Below are 20,156 nucleotides of genomic sequence, written 5' to 3'. Positions count from 1 at the left end.
ACCATGAATTGCTTCTCAGTTATCTTTGTCACTCTCTGCTCCTACAGAGTTTTTTTTTTTTCTTCTTCTGAAGATAGAGAGAAGATGGTGCTCAAGTCTTATTAGAATGAATACAATTGTATTTCAAAACAAGGCTGTTTTTCTGTTCTTGTTTTAGAAAGAGGTACCAGTTACCAATAGATATCAGTTAAAGGAGTAACAAATGGGTGACTCCGATCAAAATAAGCTGTTAATATCATATGTTACAATAAACTTTCTAACAAGAAGCAAATTTCTATCAAGAGAACAACATTTACCCTGCTTTACCAAACAGGATGTTTGGAAACCAAGAAACAAGTTAACAGATGATAAGACCAATATAAGATGTTGAGGAGCATGAGAAGTGAGACTAGGTAGGATCAGAAATTATGCATTTATGATTTATCCATTATTCAAGAAAATGCCACCATGAAGCACAGATATGAAAAGTTCAAGTACAGCAATTAGCTAGGTGAAATTGAAAAATGAACTTCAAAAGCTTTGGAAGCACGAAAGGAGAAAGGCTGGCCACAATGAAGAAATTTAATATCTTATAAATAAGACCAACTGGGGTCATACTGTTCTAGGAGAGAATCGCCTGCTTTTGTTTCTTGAAAAACGATACAAATCTATGAGGAACTAGACAATATACGCCCTATTTGTTCATAACAGAACTCCGGTTAGGGACTTTCACAAGTCCAGAAAATAGGCAGGAAGAGAAAATTTAGCAACACTGATCCCCATGTAAACATAGCAGCCAATTTCCTACTGAAAAATTTAACCTCACACTAAATAGAATACAGATGCACGACCAAGGGCTATTATGCAGGCTGCAGCATTATGGATTCCAAAATTGCAACAAACCCTAAATTCCAAGATTAAAACAGAACAAAACAGATATCCATGCCAATGCAACGAGTAAGCACTGTTATGCTCCACTTCAAGAAACAGTGAATAAAGGAATAGGACGCATGTCTCTATTAATGACTCTAATTATCGATCGTGCCAACTGAAACAAAGCAACATAAAGAATTCTATCGTATTTGTGGATTCCACTTTCAATAGCAGTTCTACAAAAGCAAAACGAAGGAAGAAAGCCACTAACTCGGATATCTAATGGGGTTGATATCAGCAGTTATCTGAAAAAATTACATCAGAAGACCATGAATGTATCAATCACAAGAAAAATGAATTACACTCACGATCATAATCCACTTTGTCCACCACGTGTTGAATGCCTAATATCAAACCGGTCTACAAACTCTAAAGGAGTAGTAGTCTCGTTCCTAATCCTCTTGATCTTAGGACTCAATAACCCTCTATGCCTAAACCCATACAGCCTGAGCACCTGATTATCTGCAAAATTGAACGCCCTTTCCATGCTTCTCAAGCACCTCTCGACCGCATAATCCCCGTAGCTCCCACAAGGCTTGCAACCCACAAAATGCGTTACAAACGGCCACCTCTCGTCCCCCAATCCCGGATGATACTTCTCCATCATCTCCTCATACCTATCCACCAACCCTGCCCAGTACCCGTGCAAATAGTATGAATTCTCTACGAACACCTTATCCATCCACTCATCTTTCTTCGAAATCAACAAGTATATCAACGCAGACTGATCATCAGCCTCGAAAGCGGGCCTTCCCTTCAGATTTGCCGTCAAAATCTTCCCGGCCTCGTCCCGAATAGGCCCCTTTGGACCCATTGGAGCCCAAGCATCGAGCAAATCCAAAGACCACTGGCAGTTCCTGAACAAAAAACTGCCAGTGTTCAACGCAATCCACGACTTCTGATCGAACAACAAATCTGGGTACCCATGAATAACCAAATTATGATTGTTGTACTTCCATAGCGGAATCTCAAACACCATGTCCGTAAACAGAGCATCGCTGTCCAACCACCATATCCACTCGACCTCCGGGTGCGACAACATCAACCTCCGAATCAACGGCAGTTTTGCCCAGTACCCAGCAAGCTCCTTATCCAAATGAGCCAAATTGTACACGATCTCAATCCCGTGAATCCTACAATAGTCAATCTTGTTCTTAATGGACTTCAAGAGATAGTGATCCCCAATTGGGTTGTCGCAAGGCTTCGGGGGAGACCCAGTGACGAGCAAAACCCGAGCTTTCCCATTGATATGGCTTGGGAACTCGGGGTTCTTGGCAAGCCAGCTCTTTCTCTCGTAGTCCCAGTTGGAGATTTTGGGTCCGAGAGTGTAGGTGACGTTGGGGTTGATGTCGGGCTCGGGGGGCTCGTTGGGGTCGGAAGGTTCGTCGTCTGATCGGATCTCGGCGAGGATCCGGTTGGTCTCCTCGGCGATCTTCTGGGCGTTGACATCGGCGTCGGGGGAGCCGGTGAGTCCGCCGATGCCGACGGTGCCGCGGAGGACGAGGATGGTCACGAAGCCGCAGAGGATGGTCAGCTTCAGGTTGTTGAAGGTCTTCTTAATCTGCTTGCCACGCGTCGCAGTCGTACGGCCTCTGGTTGTTGTCGTCGTCGTCGTAGTAGTACTAGTAGGGAGGCCAGTGGCTGAGCCACGTTTCAGGGCCGTGAAGGCGTCATGGCCCATCTCTCTCTCTCTCTCTCTCTGTCTCTCTCTCTCTCTCGCTTGTTTAGATTGGGATTTAACTAATGATTTGATTGCAATGGGGAGAAGACGTGAGGGGATGTCCGAGTTTGAGTTTGGGTTTGTGCGAGAAGTATGGGTCCATGGGAGGAGGAGACACCGACAGCGGAGCACCGACGACGAGGTACTGGTAAGAAAATCATTGTTTTGTTTTAGTTTATTTTCTTATTAGGAAAATACAGGCAACAAGTAACAACGGTGGAGATTCTGACAAGTGACGAGTAAAGGTCTAGACTTGATAATTAATTAATTAAATATTTGACAAGTAGATAGAAAAAAATAAAAGTAATAAAAAAGTTATTGAGCCTGCAAAACTACTTGTAAATTCCGTGGCAAATGGCAGCACATTAAGCCCAATTGAATGGCGTTGTTTCTTAATCTTGCTTAATCATGCCACGTTGGCTTTTGGTTTTAATTAGGAGATCTATATCTTTTCTTTTCTTTTCTTTTCTTTTCTTTTTTTGACATAATTAGGAGATCTATATCAGTAACCTTTTGGTAATGCAATAATACAAACACAATAACCAATTTCTTTGGGTTGGACTCTTGGAGAACGATTATGAACATAACCAAGGAAGGCCAAGAAGATGCAGTGAGTTGTATCATCTCTTAACGGTTACAGATAGTCAGAAACTGTTGACATTTGAATGCTATTAGGGAAAGACAACCTCGTTTTTGTTTCCCTCGGGATTATGCTGTTGTGTGGTCTTGACATGCGGATGGCTGTTAGAAGCAAATTGCCGAGCCCGGAGGGATTTGTTAACTTTAGGGAAGTTTAACGAGTGCGTTTTAATACCCAACTAGCCTGCATCATAGTCAAATTTCAAGAGTTTTTTATTTTTTATTTTTTATTTTTACAAAGACAACATTAAAGAGATTAGGGAAAAATAGAAAAAGGGGGGCCACTTGAGATAACTAAAAGTATAAAACATTAGTAAAAATACGAACAGTTACATGAGATTTTGTTGGAATCAGCATTGATATGCCAAAATAATATTGCTAGCTTGTGCAGAACTAGATAGAACTATGGGTTACTCATCACGGTTTCCATCCAGTGGTCTACAAATTCCAAAGGAGTAGTTGTGTCATTCCTGATCCTCTTGACACTTGCTCGCAACAGCCCTCTATGCTCAAACCCATATAACTTGAGCACCTGGTTGTCCGCAAAATTAAACGCACTCTCCATGCTTCTCAGGCACTTGTCAACCTCGTAGTCGGCGTGGCTCCGGCAAGGCCTGCAACCCACAAAGTGAGTCACAAACGGCCACCTCTCGTCACCCATATTTAATCCAGGCCCATGTTCCTCCATCATTTTCTCATGCAAGTAGTACGAGTTCTCTAAATACACCTTCTCCATCCAGTACTGATCATCCTTCTTTGAACTCAGCAAATATATCAATGCAGATTGATCATCCGCCTCAAACGCTGGCCTTCCCTTCAAATAGGCCGTCAAAATCTTCCCCGCCTCTTCCCGAATACGCCCCTTTGGACCCATAGCCGCCCAAGCATCAAGCAAATCCAAAGACCACCGGCAATTCCTCAACAAAAAACTCCCCGTGTTCAATGCGATCCACGATTTCTGGTTAAACAACTCCGGTAAACCGTGAAGAACCAAATTATAGTTATCGTACTTGAAAAATGGAATCTCAAATATCATATCAGTAAACAAAGCGTCGCTGTCCAGCCACCATATCCACTCCACCTCTGGGTGCGACAACATCAACCGCCGAATCAACGGGAGTTTTGCCCAGCACCCGGAAAGCTCCTCGTCCAAAAGAGCCATATTATACACAATATCAATGCCGTGAATCCTACAGTAATCAATCTTATTCTTTACAAACTTCAAAAGATAGTGATCTCCTATTGGGGTATCACAAGGTCCGGGAGGCGACCCGGTAACCAACAAAACCCTATCTTTCCCGTTCACGTAGTTGGGAAATTCGGGGTTTTTCATGAGCCAGTTTTTTCTCTCTTGGTCCCAGTTTGAGATTCTGGGTCCGAGAGCGTGCGTATGCGTGAAGATGGGGTTGCCAGTAGTGCTACCGATGGTGCCACGAAGGACGAGTATGATTATGCAGCCGCAGAGGACAGTGATCTTGAGGAGGGTGTTGAAGGTCTTCTTGATATGACAGCCGCGAGCTATGCCGAGTAGCAGCGTAGAACCTCCACTGGTGGTGGTGGTGGTGGCGGTGGGGAGAGCAATCGCGAAGCCTTCCAGCTGGCCCATTCTCTGAGTCGTCGGTGTATCAATGATGGGGTTGAAAAAAGGTTGCTGGCGAAGGCTAAGCTTGGTAGTTGTTTGATGATCTGGTGGAGAAAGACGTGCGGGGGTGCATGTGTTTTGGTGGTGGATTCAACAATGATTTGTTTGGTCTTCGGAATTAGCAGCTAGCTCTCCCGCACATGGCTACGGGAACCCGGCCAGTACGTACCCACGTCCGATCAAGATTGAGCTTTAAAATGGTTAAAGACTTCATTTTCTATCCCAATATTGCCGGCCATGCACTTCCATTGTTTTTCGTCTGCGGGAATGATCGATCTCCACGTTTCCAATGTGATTCGTGCATCTACATCTACATCTACAAATATTGCAAAATCCATTTTTAACTCAAAAAACAACTAAAATAATTAGCATAAACAACTGCACCCCCGAAGTGGCGGCATGTGCCGCTTAATTCAGCTCTCTTCTCCCAACTAAACAACAACGATAACAACTAAGCAACATCACTTGTAAGTGGATCATGGAGATTTAAATGAATTACTAACTTCTCAAATATATTGCATTTTGAAGAATGACTCATTAATTAATTTATTGTTTCTTTATTAATTAAGATATAAAAGAGAAAATGAGAGAGCTAGGTCAGAGGAGAGTAAGAATTTTTTTTTTTTTTTTTTTTTTAATCAAGTTAAAAGAGAGCGATGAATAAATTAAATAAGATATATATCTATATATAAAGGATCAACAACGATCTTTCATATAGCATCGATCTCCTTTAAAATAAAGGATGAGGAAAATTGGATGGAGGGTGATTTTAAGGCTTAGTTCTTCAAAATTTGAAGAAAATGGTCGTTTAAAGGATCCAATGTGAAATGCATGTTCTAATGGAATGAAAGATTCGAAAAACGGGAACTCATTAATTAAGGATATGATTATTGAAATTATAAACTTAAGAACTAAATTGAAATCGTGTGAAAACTTAAAGAATAATTAAATTTGATTTTTTATAAAATGAAAACTTGAAAGGATATGAGGTAGAATGCAATGATTCTGAAATATGATTTCTCACATTAATATTATTATTTTGGTGAATTTGATATAATCAAATATCTCACAAGTATTGATCGATTGTAAAGAAAAGTCTTGACTCAACAGAAGTTTTTAATTGTTAAAACTTTGGAAAAATTGGCTCATGAGTTTAAAATTACATAGTAGTATCTCTTCATACAAAAATGGGTAAATGGTAAAGTTGGGGATCCAAATTCCACTCACAAATGTGCGTGTAACCTTATTAATAATTTGAAAGAGGACAAAGTTGTTATTTTGTTCACATTTGTGTTTTTGACATGTAATTTTGACATATATTTTTAATAGAATATGTAATTTTTATATTTTTAAAAGAGTACATGACAATTATTTTTAGAGAATGTCTTTATATAATTTTAATAAGATGAATTAAAGAAGAATACGGTTTATAGGATCTCCAAATGTTACTTGTATCTAGGAGCGGACAAAACCCATCCAAACCTGCAATACTCGACTCGCTCCACCCTCGTGGATCTGAGTATAAAATCAGACTACTCGTGCAGGGCGAGGCAGGTCGGGAGTATAAAACTTTTAAAATCCAGGATATCCGCCCCACCCCGTCTAAAACTAAAAGACCTAAAAAAACCCTAAACTACCCGCTCCTAAAAAAACCCTAAACTCTTGAGTACGTCCCTCCCTCCCTGCACTGCTCAGCCTCACCCCCTCAATATCCAAACTTCTTTCTTCATTTTCATTCACCTCTCACCTCTCACCTTTTAGGCTTTCACCCTCACGTCCCTCTGAAACCTTCACTCTTGAATCTTTCACTCTTGAACTGGTAAGTTGGTAATTTCTGTTTTCGTTGTTGTTGAATTTTGAGTTGGTGGTTGATGTTTTGAGATGGGTTTGCAGGTATATATTTTCAGATCCTTCACATGCAGGTCTTCAAGTGATCGAGTCAAGTCTCTAACACCGGCTCTAACCACAAGCTCTACATTTTCCCATATACGCATATCTTTCTTTCATTTTTAAAGAATCTGTACGTAAAATGAAAAAAATGAGTTGGCATGTACGTATATCACTTACATAACTTAATTTTTATTTTTATTTTTGCTTCTATATATTCTCTGGCTCACACTTTTTGCTTGTATATTCTTGTTTTCTTTATTGTGGTTGTGAATCTTTGTGAATTAACTAGGGTAAACGCTAGCCGGTTAGTTCTGCAAAAATTATATTGAATGCCTTTTGACAAAGCATTATCTTTTGTTGATGGTTAGAGAAGAAGTACCTCATTTGGAAGCCAATAAGGCATCGGTTCTTGTGCCAATCAAGATGCATGTACTTTTTTTTTTTGGTCATTTATTGGATTGTGATGTACCATTTTTAATTTAATTTGCTGTTAAGCTCTGGTTTTTCCTTTTCCAAAAATTTCTTCGTATTAATCGGTTGTTTGAGGAAAGATTGAGTAATGCTACATACACTTTCACTTTTTCACACTTATTTCTTCAAATTCTTAAGTGACTTTTAAAACTATAACTGACTTTGATATAAATTTTTAATCCAATAATTATTTTAAAAATATAGAGAAATAAATATAAAGACGCGTGAGTGTGTGTAAAATTAATCTTTTCTGAAAGAGTAGAACTGGGCGTAGGGGAGTAAAATATCACTCTGAACAGGCAAGTACAACTAACAAAAGAATAAAAAATTAAAAAAAATTAAAAAAATAATATTTTATTCATATAAAGAAAGATGAAGGAAGTATTTTTACTTCCTAAATTGAAAACTGTGCTCTTATTCGGTAAGTTACCGAATAAAAATCGCCGACTCCACCTAGTCTCACCGATTTCCGACCGATTCTCACAGTTCTTTTGTTGTTTTCGTGCGTAAATCCAAGGCTGACACCAGAAAATCGGCAGCAAGTTAGTTTTCGCTCTATTTTTTTCGTTTTCGGACGTGTATTTGCGATTATTTGTTTTGACGATGGCGATTCAGATCAAACCCGATAGTAAGAAAAAAGCCCTAAATTCGTCAGCCCATTTCCCCTAAAATATTCACGCCCACTTTATTAAACTCTCAAATAAAAAAATCAAAAGCCCTCCTCCACCAAATAATCTGACCAGTGAGGGTGGAGATTATTTACTAATAAAAAATAATAATAATATACGAAACGTAGGTAAGTACATGAAGTACGTGGCATGTATCCTTACCGTATATTTTCTCTACCGCACATTACAAAGTGGACCCCTACACGCCAGCGGCTGTGATTTTAACTTGTGATTTAGGCCATCAGAAGCTTACTTGGGAGCTGAGACTTGGTAATATATTCTGCCACCACACTGTCCCTCTCGGTCTCTCTTCCAATTCTGGATCTCTAGCGGGAGGTTCTGATTTTACAAAAGGGATTCAATCAGCTCGCTTTCTGTACGCCTAAGGTGCGCTCTGCATGCAGATCGACATTCTGATAAAAATCGTTTTGCATCTATACTTCTAGGGTTTTGCTTCAAGTTTCTTCGCAATTTAGCTTTGCTTTTTCTTTTTCTTTTTCTTTTTTTTTATTTTAGTTCATTAAAAATCGATTACTCTAGGGTTTTATTATTTCGGGTTTGGGTTTCAATTTTCGAACTTGTTACGACGACTAGGGTTGCGATTTTCTGTTAGCTTCTGAAATTGTTTATATGCTGGATCAGTAAAGAATGAGCATAGAATATGTAGTATATTTCTCCTATACATGCGAAATTGGATTGAATAGCTTATTGTTGGAAAATATATTTGATGGTAGATGGAGAGAATTAGGACGTGTTTTGGAAAATTTATGTTGTGTAAAGTGTAAAACCCTTGGGGATATTGATTTTATTTTTAGCATGAAAACTTATCTCTTTCAGTGTTTTTTTTTTTTTTGGATGAATTAGAACTTTATAAAACCAAACTCAACAATACAATCTCTCCAGTAAAAACTGGAACAAGTTCTCCCAAAAGAAAAACAACAACAAACAAGCTGCATAATACACAGCTAACTCCAAACAGAACATACAAATTCAACTAACTAAGCAGGCTCCAACGTCGAGCTAAAACCAGATTCTTTACATTACTGTTAGAAGAAAACTTAGCTAGCAATCTCATCCTAACTTCCCACTTGACTTGAGCTAGGATCACTTCCTCTGTTTTGGGAGTTTTTCCATGCAACAAAGCATTCCTCTGAAGCCAAAGACGATACACTACAGCACCAAGATAAAGCCTATAAATGCTGGACTTCAGACTTTTCCCTTGCATAATCTCAATACTCCACTGAACAACTAAATCCCAATCATCCGGAGGATCATCTACCAAGCATTCAGCCATAATAGCTTTCCAAATCCTCCTGCTAAAGCTGCATTTGAAGTAGAGATGAGCACTACTTTCCTGTCTGCTATGGCAAAACAAACAGAGGCTATTTCCAACAAACCCCCAACCACACATCTTTTCCTTAGTAACAATGGCATCCCTAAACACGAACCAAAGTATAAAAGCATGCCTCTTTCAGTTTCTAATTCTCCTTTGGATCAAATTTGTTTGGCTTCATGTTACACCATGATAAATCTTATAGCCGTCCAAGCCAAGGACGATTAAGCGGTACATCTTCGTGCTAACTACGAAACCCAATTAACTCCAAGGGGTTGGCTCAAGTGGGAAGAGCCTGGGTCTTTGTGGTAATCCCATGAGATCTAAAGTTTGAATCCCCTTGGTTGTAAACAATTTCTTGGGGCCAACTCAACCGGTGAAGCTTGAGTATTACCCGATTCGTGTGAAAGGGAGTGCTTTACACGGGTCCGAGGTTTGCCTAACAAGGGTGGGTACACGAAGTGGCCCTGCCTTGGCGGGGTTCATCGTCATAAATATTAAAAAAAAAAAAAAAAAAAAAAAAAAAAAAAAAAAAAAACTATGAAACCCAATTAAAAGGACCAAAAAAGAAAAAAGAAAAGAAGAATATATAAATATACACACATACCCTCGTGTATCACACTTTTAATTGCACTCTAATATTCTCTTTGCCTCCTAAACACAGCTCTCAGAGCCACAGGCTCTTTCAATCTCTCTCTTGGCGATTTCGATCCCTCCGCCGCGGTAAAACACTCTCATTGACATCATCGTCGCCGATATATTGTTATAATTATTATTGTTTTCAGTCATCAAAAAAATTTATTATTATTGTTTTCATTGTTGTTGGTTAATGCATTTGCTTTTGTTTTATAGATTGGTTACTTTTTTAGGGTAAATTGGTTCTTGGATTCTTTTCTAGACAAGATTTGAGGTTCTTTGTCTTGTCTGGATCTGGGGTTTTACCTTGCGTGGATTATTCGATAGAAGTTCTAGTTCCGTGTGTTATAATGCACAATACTTCAGGTTTAATTTTTTGGAATTGTTTTCTCATTCCTAAAAAACTTCCTAAAAACACAGCGATTTTGGTGCAAAGAGTTTTCTTGTTAATGCTTTAATGTGATATATCTATCCTGATTAAAAAAAGCAGAAATTTTTTATTTTTACAATGTTTTCCGAAGACTTATAATCCGTTTCTAAAAGAAAAAAGAAAATTTCCTTTTTTGTTTCATGGCCCCAAAAAAAAAAAAAAAAAAGGCGGTGTTTCTAAGTATCCATAGTAATTAGAACTCGTGGATGTTGTGCACATATAGGTGGGAGACCTAAGAAGGTTTTTCCTTCTTTTTTTTTCATAAAAAATTTAATTAAAGAGAAAAAGGAGCTAGCCTTGTATATTTAATTATACAAGAGAAAAACACCTACGAAAAAAGGGAACAAAACGTCTGATTACTGAATTTTGAAAATTTTAAGCATCCATGAAAGATGAACAGCTAGGAGCCACCATCTGCTCATAAAGCAATCTTAGAAATAGACTCTGCAACTTAGAACTGAATGTTGATGCTGTTAAATGTCGATGTCTTTCTTATTATGTACTAATAGTGAATTGCCTAATTTTAGTATCTTTCTTAAGGGATGAAATTGGTTTTCTGATGACTGCCACTGAGTTCCCATGTTGAGACTGTTACTTATTGTCTGTAAATAGAGAATAGAGGCTCATAGATATAAAGTTTGGTTCTGTTTGCCAAAATAGCTTGAAACCACTTTGGCCACCCAATTTCTGTATACTTGATATCTCTGGGAACAATTTTTTTTGTTTTGTTTTATGAAGTGCCAAGGCGATTTTTATTTATGTCAAATTAAGTTGATGGATTATTTTCATTTTGCAGGACTTGGTTATTTTGAACCATCAACTATGTCTTCTTCATATCTCCCAGCAACAACTGATTCAATTGCTCAGGCTTTAGAAGCCAAAACCCCTGCTGAATCCATCTCTATTCTTTATCGTGTACTTGAAAGCCCGTCATCTTCTTCTGAAGCCCTTAGGATAAAGGAACAGGCCATCACAAATCTCTCAGATCTTCTAAGACAAGAGAATCGGGCTGAGGATCTCCGAAACCTTCTGACCCAATTGCGGCCCTTTTTCAACTTGATCCCCAAGGCAAAGACTGCAAAAATCGTTCGTGGGATAATTGATGCAGTGGCTAAAATACCAGGCACATCTGATCTCCAGATTTCTCTCTGCAAAGAAATGGTGCTGTGGACTCGTGCCGAAAAGCGAACTTTCCTACGGCAAAGAGTGGAGGCAAGGCTTGCAGCTCTTTTGATGGAAAGCAAAGAGTATTCAGAAGCTTTAAATCTCCTTTCGGGTTTGATAAAGGAAGTGAGAAGGCTAGATGACAAGCTTCTACTTGTGGACATAGACTTGTTGGAGAGTAGGCTCCATTTCTCTTTGAGGAATCTCCCTAAAGCTAAGGCTTCACTGACGGCTGCGAGAACTGCTGCCAATGCTATATATGTGCCCCCAGCTCAACAGGGTACTATAGATTTGCAGAGTGGAATCCTCCATGCAGAAGAAAAGGACTACAAAACTGCTTATAGCTATTTCTTCGAAGCTTTTGAAGCTTTCAATGCTCTTGAAGATCCACGAGCAGTATTTAGCCTCAAGTATATGTTGTTATGCAAAATAATGGTGAACCAGGCTGATGATGTGGCGGGAATAATATCTTCAAAAGCTGGATTACAATATGTGGGACCCGAGCTGGATGCTATGAAAGCTGTGGCCGAAGCCTATTCAAAGCGCTCTTTGAAGCTTTTTGAGACTGCCCTCAGGGATTTTAGGGCCCAGCTAGAGGAAGACCCTATTGTTCACAGGCACCTCTCTTCCCTGTATGACACTTTGTTGGAGCAGAATCTCTGCAGGTTGATTGAGCCTTTCTCAAGGGTTGAGATTGCTCATATTGCTGAGCTGATTGAACTGCCCGTTGATCATGTGGAGAAGAAATTATCTCAGATGATTCTGGATAAGAAGTTTGCAGGAACTCTAGATCAGGGTGCTGGATGCCTCATCATTTTTGATGATCCCAAGACAGATGCTATATTCCCAGCAACTTTGGAAACCATTTCTAATGTTGGCAAGGTCGTGGATAGCCTCTACGTTAGGTCCGCCAAGATAATGGCATGAGGTTTTAGAGTTAGGAGGCAGTTTGTCAGCCACTGCGTTTTTTCTTGGTTCTATTTTGAAGCAATTTCTGTACTTTCTCATTTGATATGCATGCTAGATATAGATTGCTTGGTTGCCTTTAGCCTAGTTTCTATTTGTGGGTTCAATGTTGAATCCATCATGTTGGAGAACATTCATATTGGTTAATAGAATTTGCAACATCCAACAGGGCTTATCAGTTTGTTGGATTTTATGATTTGCATTAAACTTTTACTATGCCTAATTCTGCTTGGTAGGAGGTGTAATATCTTAGGACGTTTGAAAATCACAATCTATCGTATATCGACTTAAAATATGAAAGTTTTTCCAAATTTCTGATTGTAAGGGCAATTTGGAGGCTTTGTAAATGCTGATTTGGAGGTAAAATAGAAAATAAATCATGCAAATGATTTGATTGGTCGTATTGAACAATAACTGAGATGCCTAAAAAAGAAAAAATGGAGGGACGACCGACGAGATTACTCATATATATATATATATATATATATATAGAGTAATGATTCACTACCACCTAAATATACAACTTTTTACCACATTGTCTATGTGGCAAGGTGGTCCCCTACTAACTTTAGAGTTTTTTTATTTTTAAAAAATAAAATAAAGTGGGGGACCACCTTGCCATATAGACAAGGTGGTGAAAAGTTGTATATTTAAGTGGTGAAGAATCATTTCTCATATATATATATATAGAATAATGATTCAATGCCACCTAAATATACAACTTTTCACCACCTTGCCTATGTGGCAAGGTGGTCCCCCACTATTTTTTGAGTTTTTTTATTTTTTAAAAATAAATTAAAGTGGGGACCACCTTGCCACATAGAGAAGGTGGTGAAAAGTTATATATTTAGGTGGTAGTGAATCACTACTCATATATATATATATATATATATATATATATAGATATTGTATTAAGGACATATCAAAACGGCATGTGATGATAGAAAGATAATTGGTTGGGAACATCTTATGCTTCTAATGGCAATTAAAAGATAAAAATCTTTTTAATAAAAAAGAAAAAGAAAAATCATATTTTTTTTTTTACCAACAATAAAAAATCTACCGCGAAGGTAGTTCGCAGCACAGACGAGATAATCTAGACTGTCCCAATTAAACGCAACTCTCATCCATTTCGTGAATTTTACCGTTGTAAAGTATCAGTTTTTACGTCCAAATCCCTTCATATCAAAGCAAACAATACTTGCAACTAAAGTACAGCGAAACGAGACCATTCCCCTTCATATGGTCAAGGGACCGATCGATCTTCAATCAGATCTATTGACTATTGTTTTCCCACATCTTCAATTTTGATGATTTTTCTTCTATATTTATTCGGTTGAGGTAGAACTATGGTTTTGATCTTCTATATATGAAGGGGGTTGCATAAGAGGCTTTGAGAAAGAGATGAGTCAGGTATTCAATCAAATGGTACGAGCGCCAGTACTGCGAGCTCTCTTTGAATCTCTCTCGAAAATGTAGCTCGGCTAGTCCTCTTCCTACCAGAGGTAATACCCAACTTCCCTCTTTAAATCAACCATGAATAAGGGGTCACATTTATTTTTAGTAGGGGCCAACCCTAATTTTGAAGCCTAAAAATACATACATACATATATATATATATATATATATATATAACTTAATAAAAAAAAATTTAAAAACCAAGCGGGGCCATGGGCCTATATATGGGGTCCATCCTAATTATTAGCCTTACTAATTGGCGTGCTGTCGCGAGCACCCAAAAATAAAAACCTTACTTTTAAAATATATGTAGTAGTGCAAGTAAGGGTCGATCCTACGAAGAGTGATTAGTCGAGTTTTATGCTAAGTGATCAATGATGGGGGGTTTTGAGTATGACAATAAAAATAATAAGTAAAATAAAAATATAAAGGAAAAGAACAAACATTGGTCTTAGTCAACTTCCACCGTCGGAATCTGGCAACTGATCATCCATGCAAATATATATCAATTCATACTTGAATATTCACCGTTGTAACTGTTTTCCTATCTCTCCTTAGTCGTAGTTAATTAGAAGACAAGCGCTCTAATTAACCCTAACTACTAAACAACCTAAGACAAGCGCTATAGGTTTAATCTTGTAGCAGCTTTAAGAATTAGAGAGATCGATGAAGCGAAACAACCAAGCACAAGCGGTTGCATTTAATTTCGTCAAATGTTCTTCCTAAGATTTAATAATCACTGAGAAGCAGCAAATCATTAAACAATTACGGATTTGATGTCCAACCTAGCAATAGATTGCAACGAATAACAAACTAGTAGACTTCTTAGGATTTAATGATCGCCAGCGCAGAAACTCAGTCAAATCATTAAATAAACTAGTTGGCTACTAGTGGGCTTCCTAGGATTTAATGATCGCCAGCGCAGAAACTCAGTCAAATCATTAAATAAACTAGTTGGCCTCCTAGGATTTAATGATCGCCAGCGTAGAAACTCAGTCAAATCATTAAATCTTAGTTGTTAAACGAGACAATCATAAAAATAAGTATAGAAGAACATCTGATACTCAAAGCATAAATCGATACAATAAAAACAAATTAGATCTCACAGTTTTATTGATTCCGAGGCTTCCGTTTCCTTCGACCAAAGTTTAGAGAAGAGGGGAGAAGATAGAAGATAGAAGATGGAAGAAGATAGAAGATGTAAGGTAGAAGGTGTGTGGTCTTTTGGTCTCATGGTTCCCCCCTTTTATACACGTTTCAGCCCATTTGCTAGAAGCCTAGGAAATCTCCTAAAGAAATATATTGTAAATACTATCCTAAAATAACAATACACAAATCTACTAATTAAGGAAAATGTTAAACATAAAATAAAGGCTAGGATAACTAGGAAGGTGATGATTTCAATGGGGACTTTTGTTGCCATATCCCCACAAATCAGCCAAGTATGTCATGGAAAGAGATGCTTAATTCATGTTGTCTTCTTCCGCGTGGTCCCCACAAATCTCTTCTTTAATTCCATGGTCCTCCACGCATCTTTTCTCTCCTTTTCTTCCTTTTGCTTTAACTTTTCATTTATTTGCTTGGCTTGGCTGCAATTGATTGGATGATTATGAAAGGCTCAAAGTAAAGAAATTTCCATATCTGAAAACTTCCGCAAATAAATCGCATCAGATCCACATCAGAACGTCAACTTCAAGCCCGATTTCGACCTTGATTCATTCGGTATCTCTCAAAACGCAAAACATAAAAGTTGTAGATCTTTTTCTTGGCGTTTCACAGCATCTTGAATCATCTCAATCGGAGTTTTTATGAGAGAGTTATGCCCAGATTACGAACTGATGTCAAATCTGTCCAAAATCGCCCAATTAGCTTTGTTTTGCATTTAATGCCTCAATTTGCATCCTAAATCAAAATATAAGAATAATGAGTACATTTAGGCATTAAATAAGTATAAGAGATTAAATATTAAAGGAAAAAATACGACATTTTACATTCTCACCACTGATAGAGGGTATCTCAATCGGTGTTAAACTAATAAAGTGATGCTTCACTCACTAAGAATAGATGCAATCACACCAGACAATATTTAGCAGGTGCTATTATCATTTTGATGTGGTATAGCTATGTGAGATAGTGTATCTACTTGGATGATTGAGGATGAAAAATTTGCTTGTCATCATGCTTTACTACTATGCTTACTTCTTAGTAAAATTATTATTAAGATTTTATTATTTAAGTTAATTAGATAAATTAATTCAAATCTTAAACAATCTAATTTTGAGTCCATATGTTTGTCTTAACTCTTATAGCATGCATATTCATTCATTACACACACGTATACATACCCACAAACCAACTCATATATACACACATACATAGATATTTATATTAAAATTCACAATTACTATAACTAAGTTATATCTATTACTTTAGGATGATTTTTTTTTATTTTATTTGAATCATTTTAAATATTTAAAATATTCTCGTTACAAATTTTTTTAAAAAAATATGCTAAAAAAATAATAAAATGAAATTATACAATATATAAGAGCTTATACAAGTTCGAATGTAATTTATTTTTTGGCAAATCGGTTTTTGATTTTGGGAACTGTTTTTTAGAACAAAAAAAAAAAGAAATCAATTTTCTGTTGTTTTTTTTGCTAAAGAAGCATTTGGTAAACTGTTCCGGAAAACAAAAAACTGGTCTAATTTCATTTAAACAATTGATATGTTATATAATATTATTATTTATGTCATAAGTATACTAATATTTATATAAGTATGTAAATAATTAGATATAATATATTGTATATGTGTATATGTGTAAATTTATAATATATAATTATATATATTATATATATAATATTTCTCTCGACGAAGGAAGAAAAATAAAAAAGGAAAAATGAAAATATTGAAATTGTTTTCAGATTTTTGTTTTTTTTGTTGTTGTTTTTTTTTTTTTTTTTTTGTGTTTTTGTTTTCACTCGTTCTGATTTTTAAACCAGTTTACTGAAAGCAAATAAACAGTAAAAAACATGTTTTACTGTTTTGAGAGTGTGTTTGGTAAATTGTTGTGTTATGAAATTTTTGTTTGAATAATATTAACAACTTATTGATGTGATATAAAATATAAAAAAAAATTAGAGTTATTTTATAGAAAAGTAAAAAAAATTTGTTTTGTACTAGATTTTTTTATTTGAATAATAAAAAAAATAATTAATGTAATATAAAAAAAAAAGGTTAAAATATTTTAAATTTGACTTTTAAAAAAAAAAAAAAAGTAGAAAAAAAATAGAGAGATAAGAGTGTTGTCAAACACACACTAAAAACTGTTTATTTGTTCAACTAAAGTTTATTTACTGTCCTTTATTAAGGCTCCGAATTTGACCCGTTGGCTTCACAGAGGCAACTCCGGCGGACCCACCATGGAGCGAAAAATATCCGCAGATTCACGCGAGATTCACGGACGCCACCAGACCCATAAGTTACAGAAACACAGTCCTTCACGGCGAGAAATTCTTCCAAACTCTCGTGCCATCTACAAAATCCACCTACCCCGAGAAAAAGCTCAACCAAACCCAAAGGAAAAGGCAAACCATCACCCATGGATTCTCTCTCCTCAGTCTCGCCCTCCATAGTTCTCCCCCCCAGCAGGGACCCCCTCCGCCTACGCCGGCGGCGGAGACTCGCCGTGTCTTCTCTGGGCAATCTTAACACCCATCGTGTTCCTCGTCTCTCTTCATCTCTCTTCGGTGTCCGATACTCTCTGGACCCTTGCAGAAGGAAAGTTCTTGAAGTTTCTTGTAATTCGAGAGCTTCTGAAGAAGAAGATGACGGAAGAGAGGAGGTGGAGAGGGCGCTTCACCTGGACGGGACCATTCCCGGCACTTCGGATGAATTCGTGAAGCGGGTGTCGTCGCGTGCCTACGACATGCGTAGACACCTCCACCAGACCTTCGATAGCAGCAGCTATGACGGTATTGCTTCCAACTGTTCCTTGTTCTTTGTTGCTTTTAGGTTTTAATTATAGCGGTTGCTCATCACAGCATTGTATCTCTTCTTTTTTATTGTGATTTATATCATCTTGACATGCACGAAAATAACTTTACAATTAGGGCAATGAAGGGGTGTCAATTCGGGTTCATCATTCATGGGTCGGGTTTCTGTAGTATTCTTTAGGGGGTCATGATCCCCTTTGGCCCCCCATAACTTCGCCCTTGCAGAACCGTTCTGGTGGCGGTGGGTGGACAGTAGAACTTCTCAATCCTCCAACCCGACAAATAGCACCCTAAGGAGTAAGGGGTAGCTCACCACACCACCTTAGTTAGTGGAGGTCACTGGTTCTAATCTCTCCTTCTTCCTCTCCTTGGGGCAATTACTCATCAAAAAAGAGAAGAGAGAAATAGGAAAAAAATAGTGAAGGCAGTTCAAATAAATCTCACTCTTCCACTTGGTATGATATCAATTATAACATGTGGAATTTGATATTTCCATATATTTGCAATTAGATTAACTCATTGCCTGTTCTGTCCTTTCATTCTAATCATTGTCCAAGCCTCGCCAAACCTCTTTGGCCTCAGCTGAATGGACATCACCACCAACTGTCTGATATATGTGGCTTAAGAGTAAATTATTTGCTGGAGCACTTAAACACATTTGCATTGTTTGTTGTCTCTTAACCATTTTCTATATATATAGTTTAGAATGCAGGGTCTATTTGTATTTCTTTTTTGAGTATTCCGAGTGTTACCGATCATTCATTGTTCAAAACTGTTACATTGGTGTATGATGTAACATGCTTTATTTCTACTAGGCTTGGTGTTCTGTTCATAAATAATTTCATATTTGTTTTCATGTAAAATGCTTCTCATTTTCTATCATTTTTATATTGGTACAGTACTGGAGGCCAACCCATGGAGAGAAACATCGAAGCCTGTCTATGTACTCACCCACAGGGAAAACCAATTGTGCACAATGAAAACTCGAAGAAATCGCAGGTCTCATTTGGTTCAATGTTCTTCTACTTTCTTTTGGATAATTGTTACTGTTGCACCAGATCAAATTTGTTTGTTCTTTCTGTAACAGTGAAGTCGAAAGGGAGCTTGGGTTACTGTTTTCTAAGGGGGGAAAGTGGAGGTCTGGAATTGGAAATCAAACTAAACAGTCAAGAACTGGGACAAAGTTTCAGATGCTTGTGGAGGATATTAGGGAGGGAGTGCTAGTAAGTGGTTTAGCTTTGGTTTTCCAATATTTGTTGTGTTGAAGCAATATTTGTGAATGCGAATACTAGATCAAGCACCCTGTTGTTTGTGTGTAACTGCAAATTTACAGTTCAAGCCTGGCACCATTTGTGGCTCTAATTATCCGCTTGCTTACTCGCCAGGACCCCTTAAAAAAAAAAAACAGATTTGAACACTCCAATCAAGGCTTCCCATGCTACTTTCCTGTGGGAATAGTTCAATGCAGGCCTATATCTGTTGCATATTCTCTGATTTTATCTCTGGTTGCAAAAAATCAGAACCTTCATTGTCGTTGCAGGTATTTGAAGATGAAAATGAAGCTGCAAAGTATTGCGACTTGCTGCAAGGCGGAGGTAAAGGTTGTGAAGGCGTTGCAGAGATAGAAGCCTCATCGGTAAGAAACAGAGCAATCTTCAGGACTGGCACAGTATTGATTCTTTATAATAAAGAATTTCCAAAATTATCTACAGGTATTTGATCTTTGCCAGAAAATGAGGGCTCTGGCAGTTCTGTTCCGTCGAGGAACGACACCTCCTCTACCTCAAAGCCTTGAGCTCAACCTGAGGGCCCGGAAGCGCTCTCTTGAAGATACTGAGGATTTGGTATGAAGCTCATGTAGTTGGAAGAATATGTACAAGAAATTGTGCTACCCATGCTGAAGATTGGAACTAAATATTGTAAGCTAAAGTTTTTTTAGCTGGATCCATAGTATGTATTCAATTGTAAGTAAATTATACAACTCAAATGCTCAAGGGGAAAAAAAGAAAAAGAAAAAGAATTATACAACCCACATAAAATTTGTGTATTTTGGTTTTATCTTCAAAGGCCATGATAGTTCCACATGTCGCTAAAAATTCGAAGCAACATCCATGGGGAGCCTGAGCCAACATGATCAAGTTCGATATGTATCTTTCAGGGTGAATTTGGTCCTAGTCTTTCAAACTTCACAGTGCTAAAATCCATAAAATCTTTAGGTGCATGATGCGG

The 20,156-nt window shown here is 37.6% G+C and overlaps 4 protein-coding genes across 5 annotated transcripts; 2 read left to right on the top strand and 2 right to left on the bottom strand.

Annotated features, from left to right (window-relative positions):
* Positions 1-1,043: 1,043 nt before the first annotated feature.
* LOC133869001 (probable xyloglucan 6-xylosyltransferase 3) lies at positions 1,044-2,833 on the bottom strand. Its single transcript, XM_062305989.1, has one exon. It carries the CDS (start codon positions 2,591-2,593, stop codon positions 1,223-1,225), a length of 1,371 nt encoding a protein of 456 aa, XP_062161973.1. The 5' UTR covers positions 2,594-2,833; the 3' UTR covers positions 1,044-1,222.
* A 763-nt stretch (positions 2,834-3,596) lies between these two features.
* LOC133869008 (probable xyloglucan 6-xylosyltransferase 3) lies at positions 3,597-5,056 on the bottom strand. The gene has a single exon (XM_062305994.1). The coding sequence runs from the start codon at positions 4,875-4,877 to the stop codon at positions 3,675-3,677; it is 1,203 nt and encodes a 400-aa protein (XP_062161978.1). The 5' UTR covers positions 4,878-5,056; the 3' UTR covers positions 3,597-3,674.
* Positions 5,057-8,170: 3,114 nt separating this feature from the next.
* Positions 8,171-12,669, top strand: LOC133868995 (26S proteasome non-ATPase regulatory subunit 11 homolog). The gene is made up of 2 exons (XM_062305984.1): positions 8,171-8,329; positions 11,138-12,669. The coding sequence occupies exon 2, from the start codon at positions 11,164-11,166 to the stop codon at positions 12,430-12,432; it is 1,269 nt and encodes a 422-aa protein (XP_062161968.1). The 5' UTR covers positions 8,171-8,329; positions 11,138-11,163; the 3' UTR covers positions 12,433-12,669.
* A 4,685-nt stretch (positions 12,670-17,354) lies between these two features.
* Positions 17,355-19,970, top strand: LOC133868986 (uncharacterized). Of its 2 annotated transcripts, none has more exons than XM_062305981.1 (5): positions 17,355-17,906; positions 18,827-18,926; positions 19,015-19,150; positions 19,448-19,563; positions 19,640-19,664. In XM_062305981.1, exons 1-4 carry the CDS (start codon positions 17,534-17,536, stop codon positions 19,550-19,552), a joined length of 714 nt encoding a protein of 237 aa, XP_062161965.1. In that variant the 5' UTR covers positions 17,355-17,533; the 3' UTR covers positions 19,553-19,563; positions 19,640-19,664. The 2 variants fall into 2 exon arrangements, with proteins under 2 accessions (XP_062161965.1, XP_062161960.1); XM_062305976.1 differs by having other exon boundaries at positions 17,367-17,906; positions 19,468-19,563; positions 19,640-19,970.
* The last annotated feature ends 186 nt before the right edge of the window (positions 19,971-20,156 follow it).

The sequence above is a fragment of the Alnus glutinosa genome, chromosome 1 (assembly GCF_958979055.1).
Source record: "Alnus glutinosa chromosome 1, dhAlnGlut1.1, whole genome shotgun sequence".
NCBI lineage: Eukaryota > Viridiplantae > Streptophyta > Magnoliopsida > Fagales > Betulaceae > Alnus > Alnus glutinosa.
This window is presented reverse-complemented; position numbering and strand designations above follow the sequence as displayed.

What these genes read in the sequence shown, in the direction of transcription:
- LOC133869001 (XM_062305989.1), bottom strand. Translation starts at nt 2,593, where the DNA reads ATGGGCCATGACGCCTTCACGGCCCTGAAACGTGGCTCAGCCACTGGC.
- LOC133869008 (XM_062305994.1), bottom strand. Translation starts at nt 4,877, where the DNA reads ATGGGCCAGCTGGAAGGCTTCGCGATTGCTCTCCCCACCGCCACCACC.
- LOC133868995 (XM_062305984.1), top strand. Translation starts at nt 11,164, where the DNA reads ATGTCTTCTTCATATCTCCCAGCAACAACTGATTCAATTGCTCAGGCT.
- LOC133868986 (XM_062305976.1), top strand. Translation starts at nt 17,534, where the DNA reads ATGGATTCTCTCTCCTCAGTCTCGCCCTCCATAGTTCTCCCCCCCAGC. An exon ending in AAAACTCGAAGAAATCGCAG is followed by an intron (nt 18,927 to 19,014) that starts GTCTCATTTGGT and finishes TTTCTGTAACAG; the next exon opens with TGAAGTCGAAAGGGAGCTTG. An exon ending in ATATTAGGGAGGGAGTGCTA is followed by an intron (nt 19,151 to 19,467) that starts GTAAGTGGTTTA and finishes TTGTCGTTGCAG; the next exon opens with GTATTTGAAGATGAAAATGA.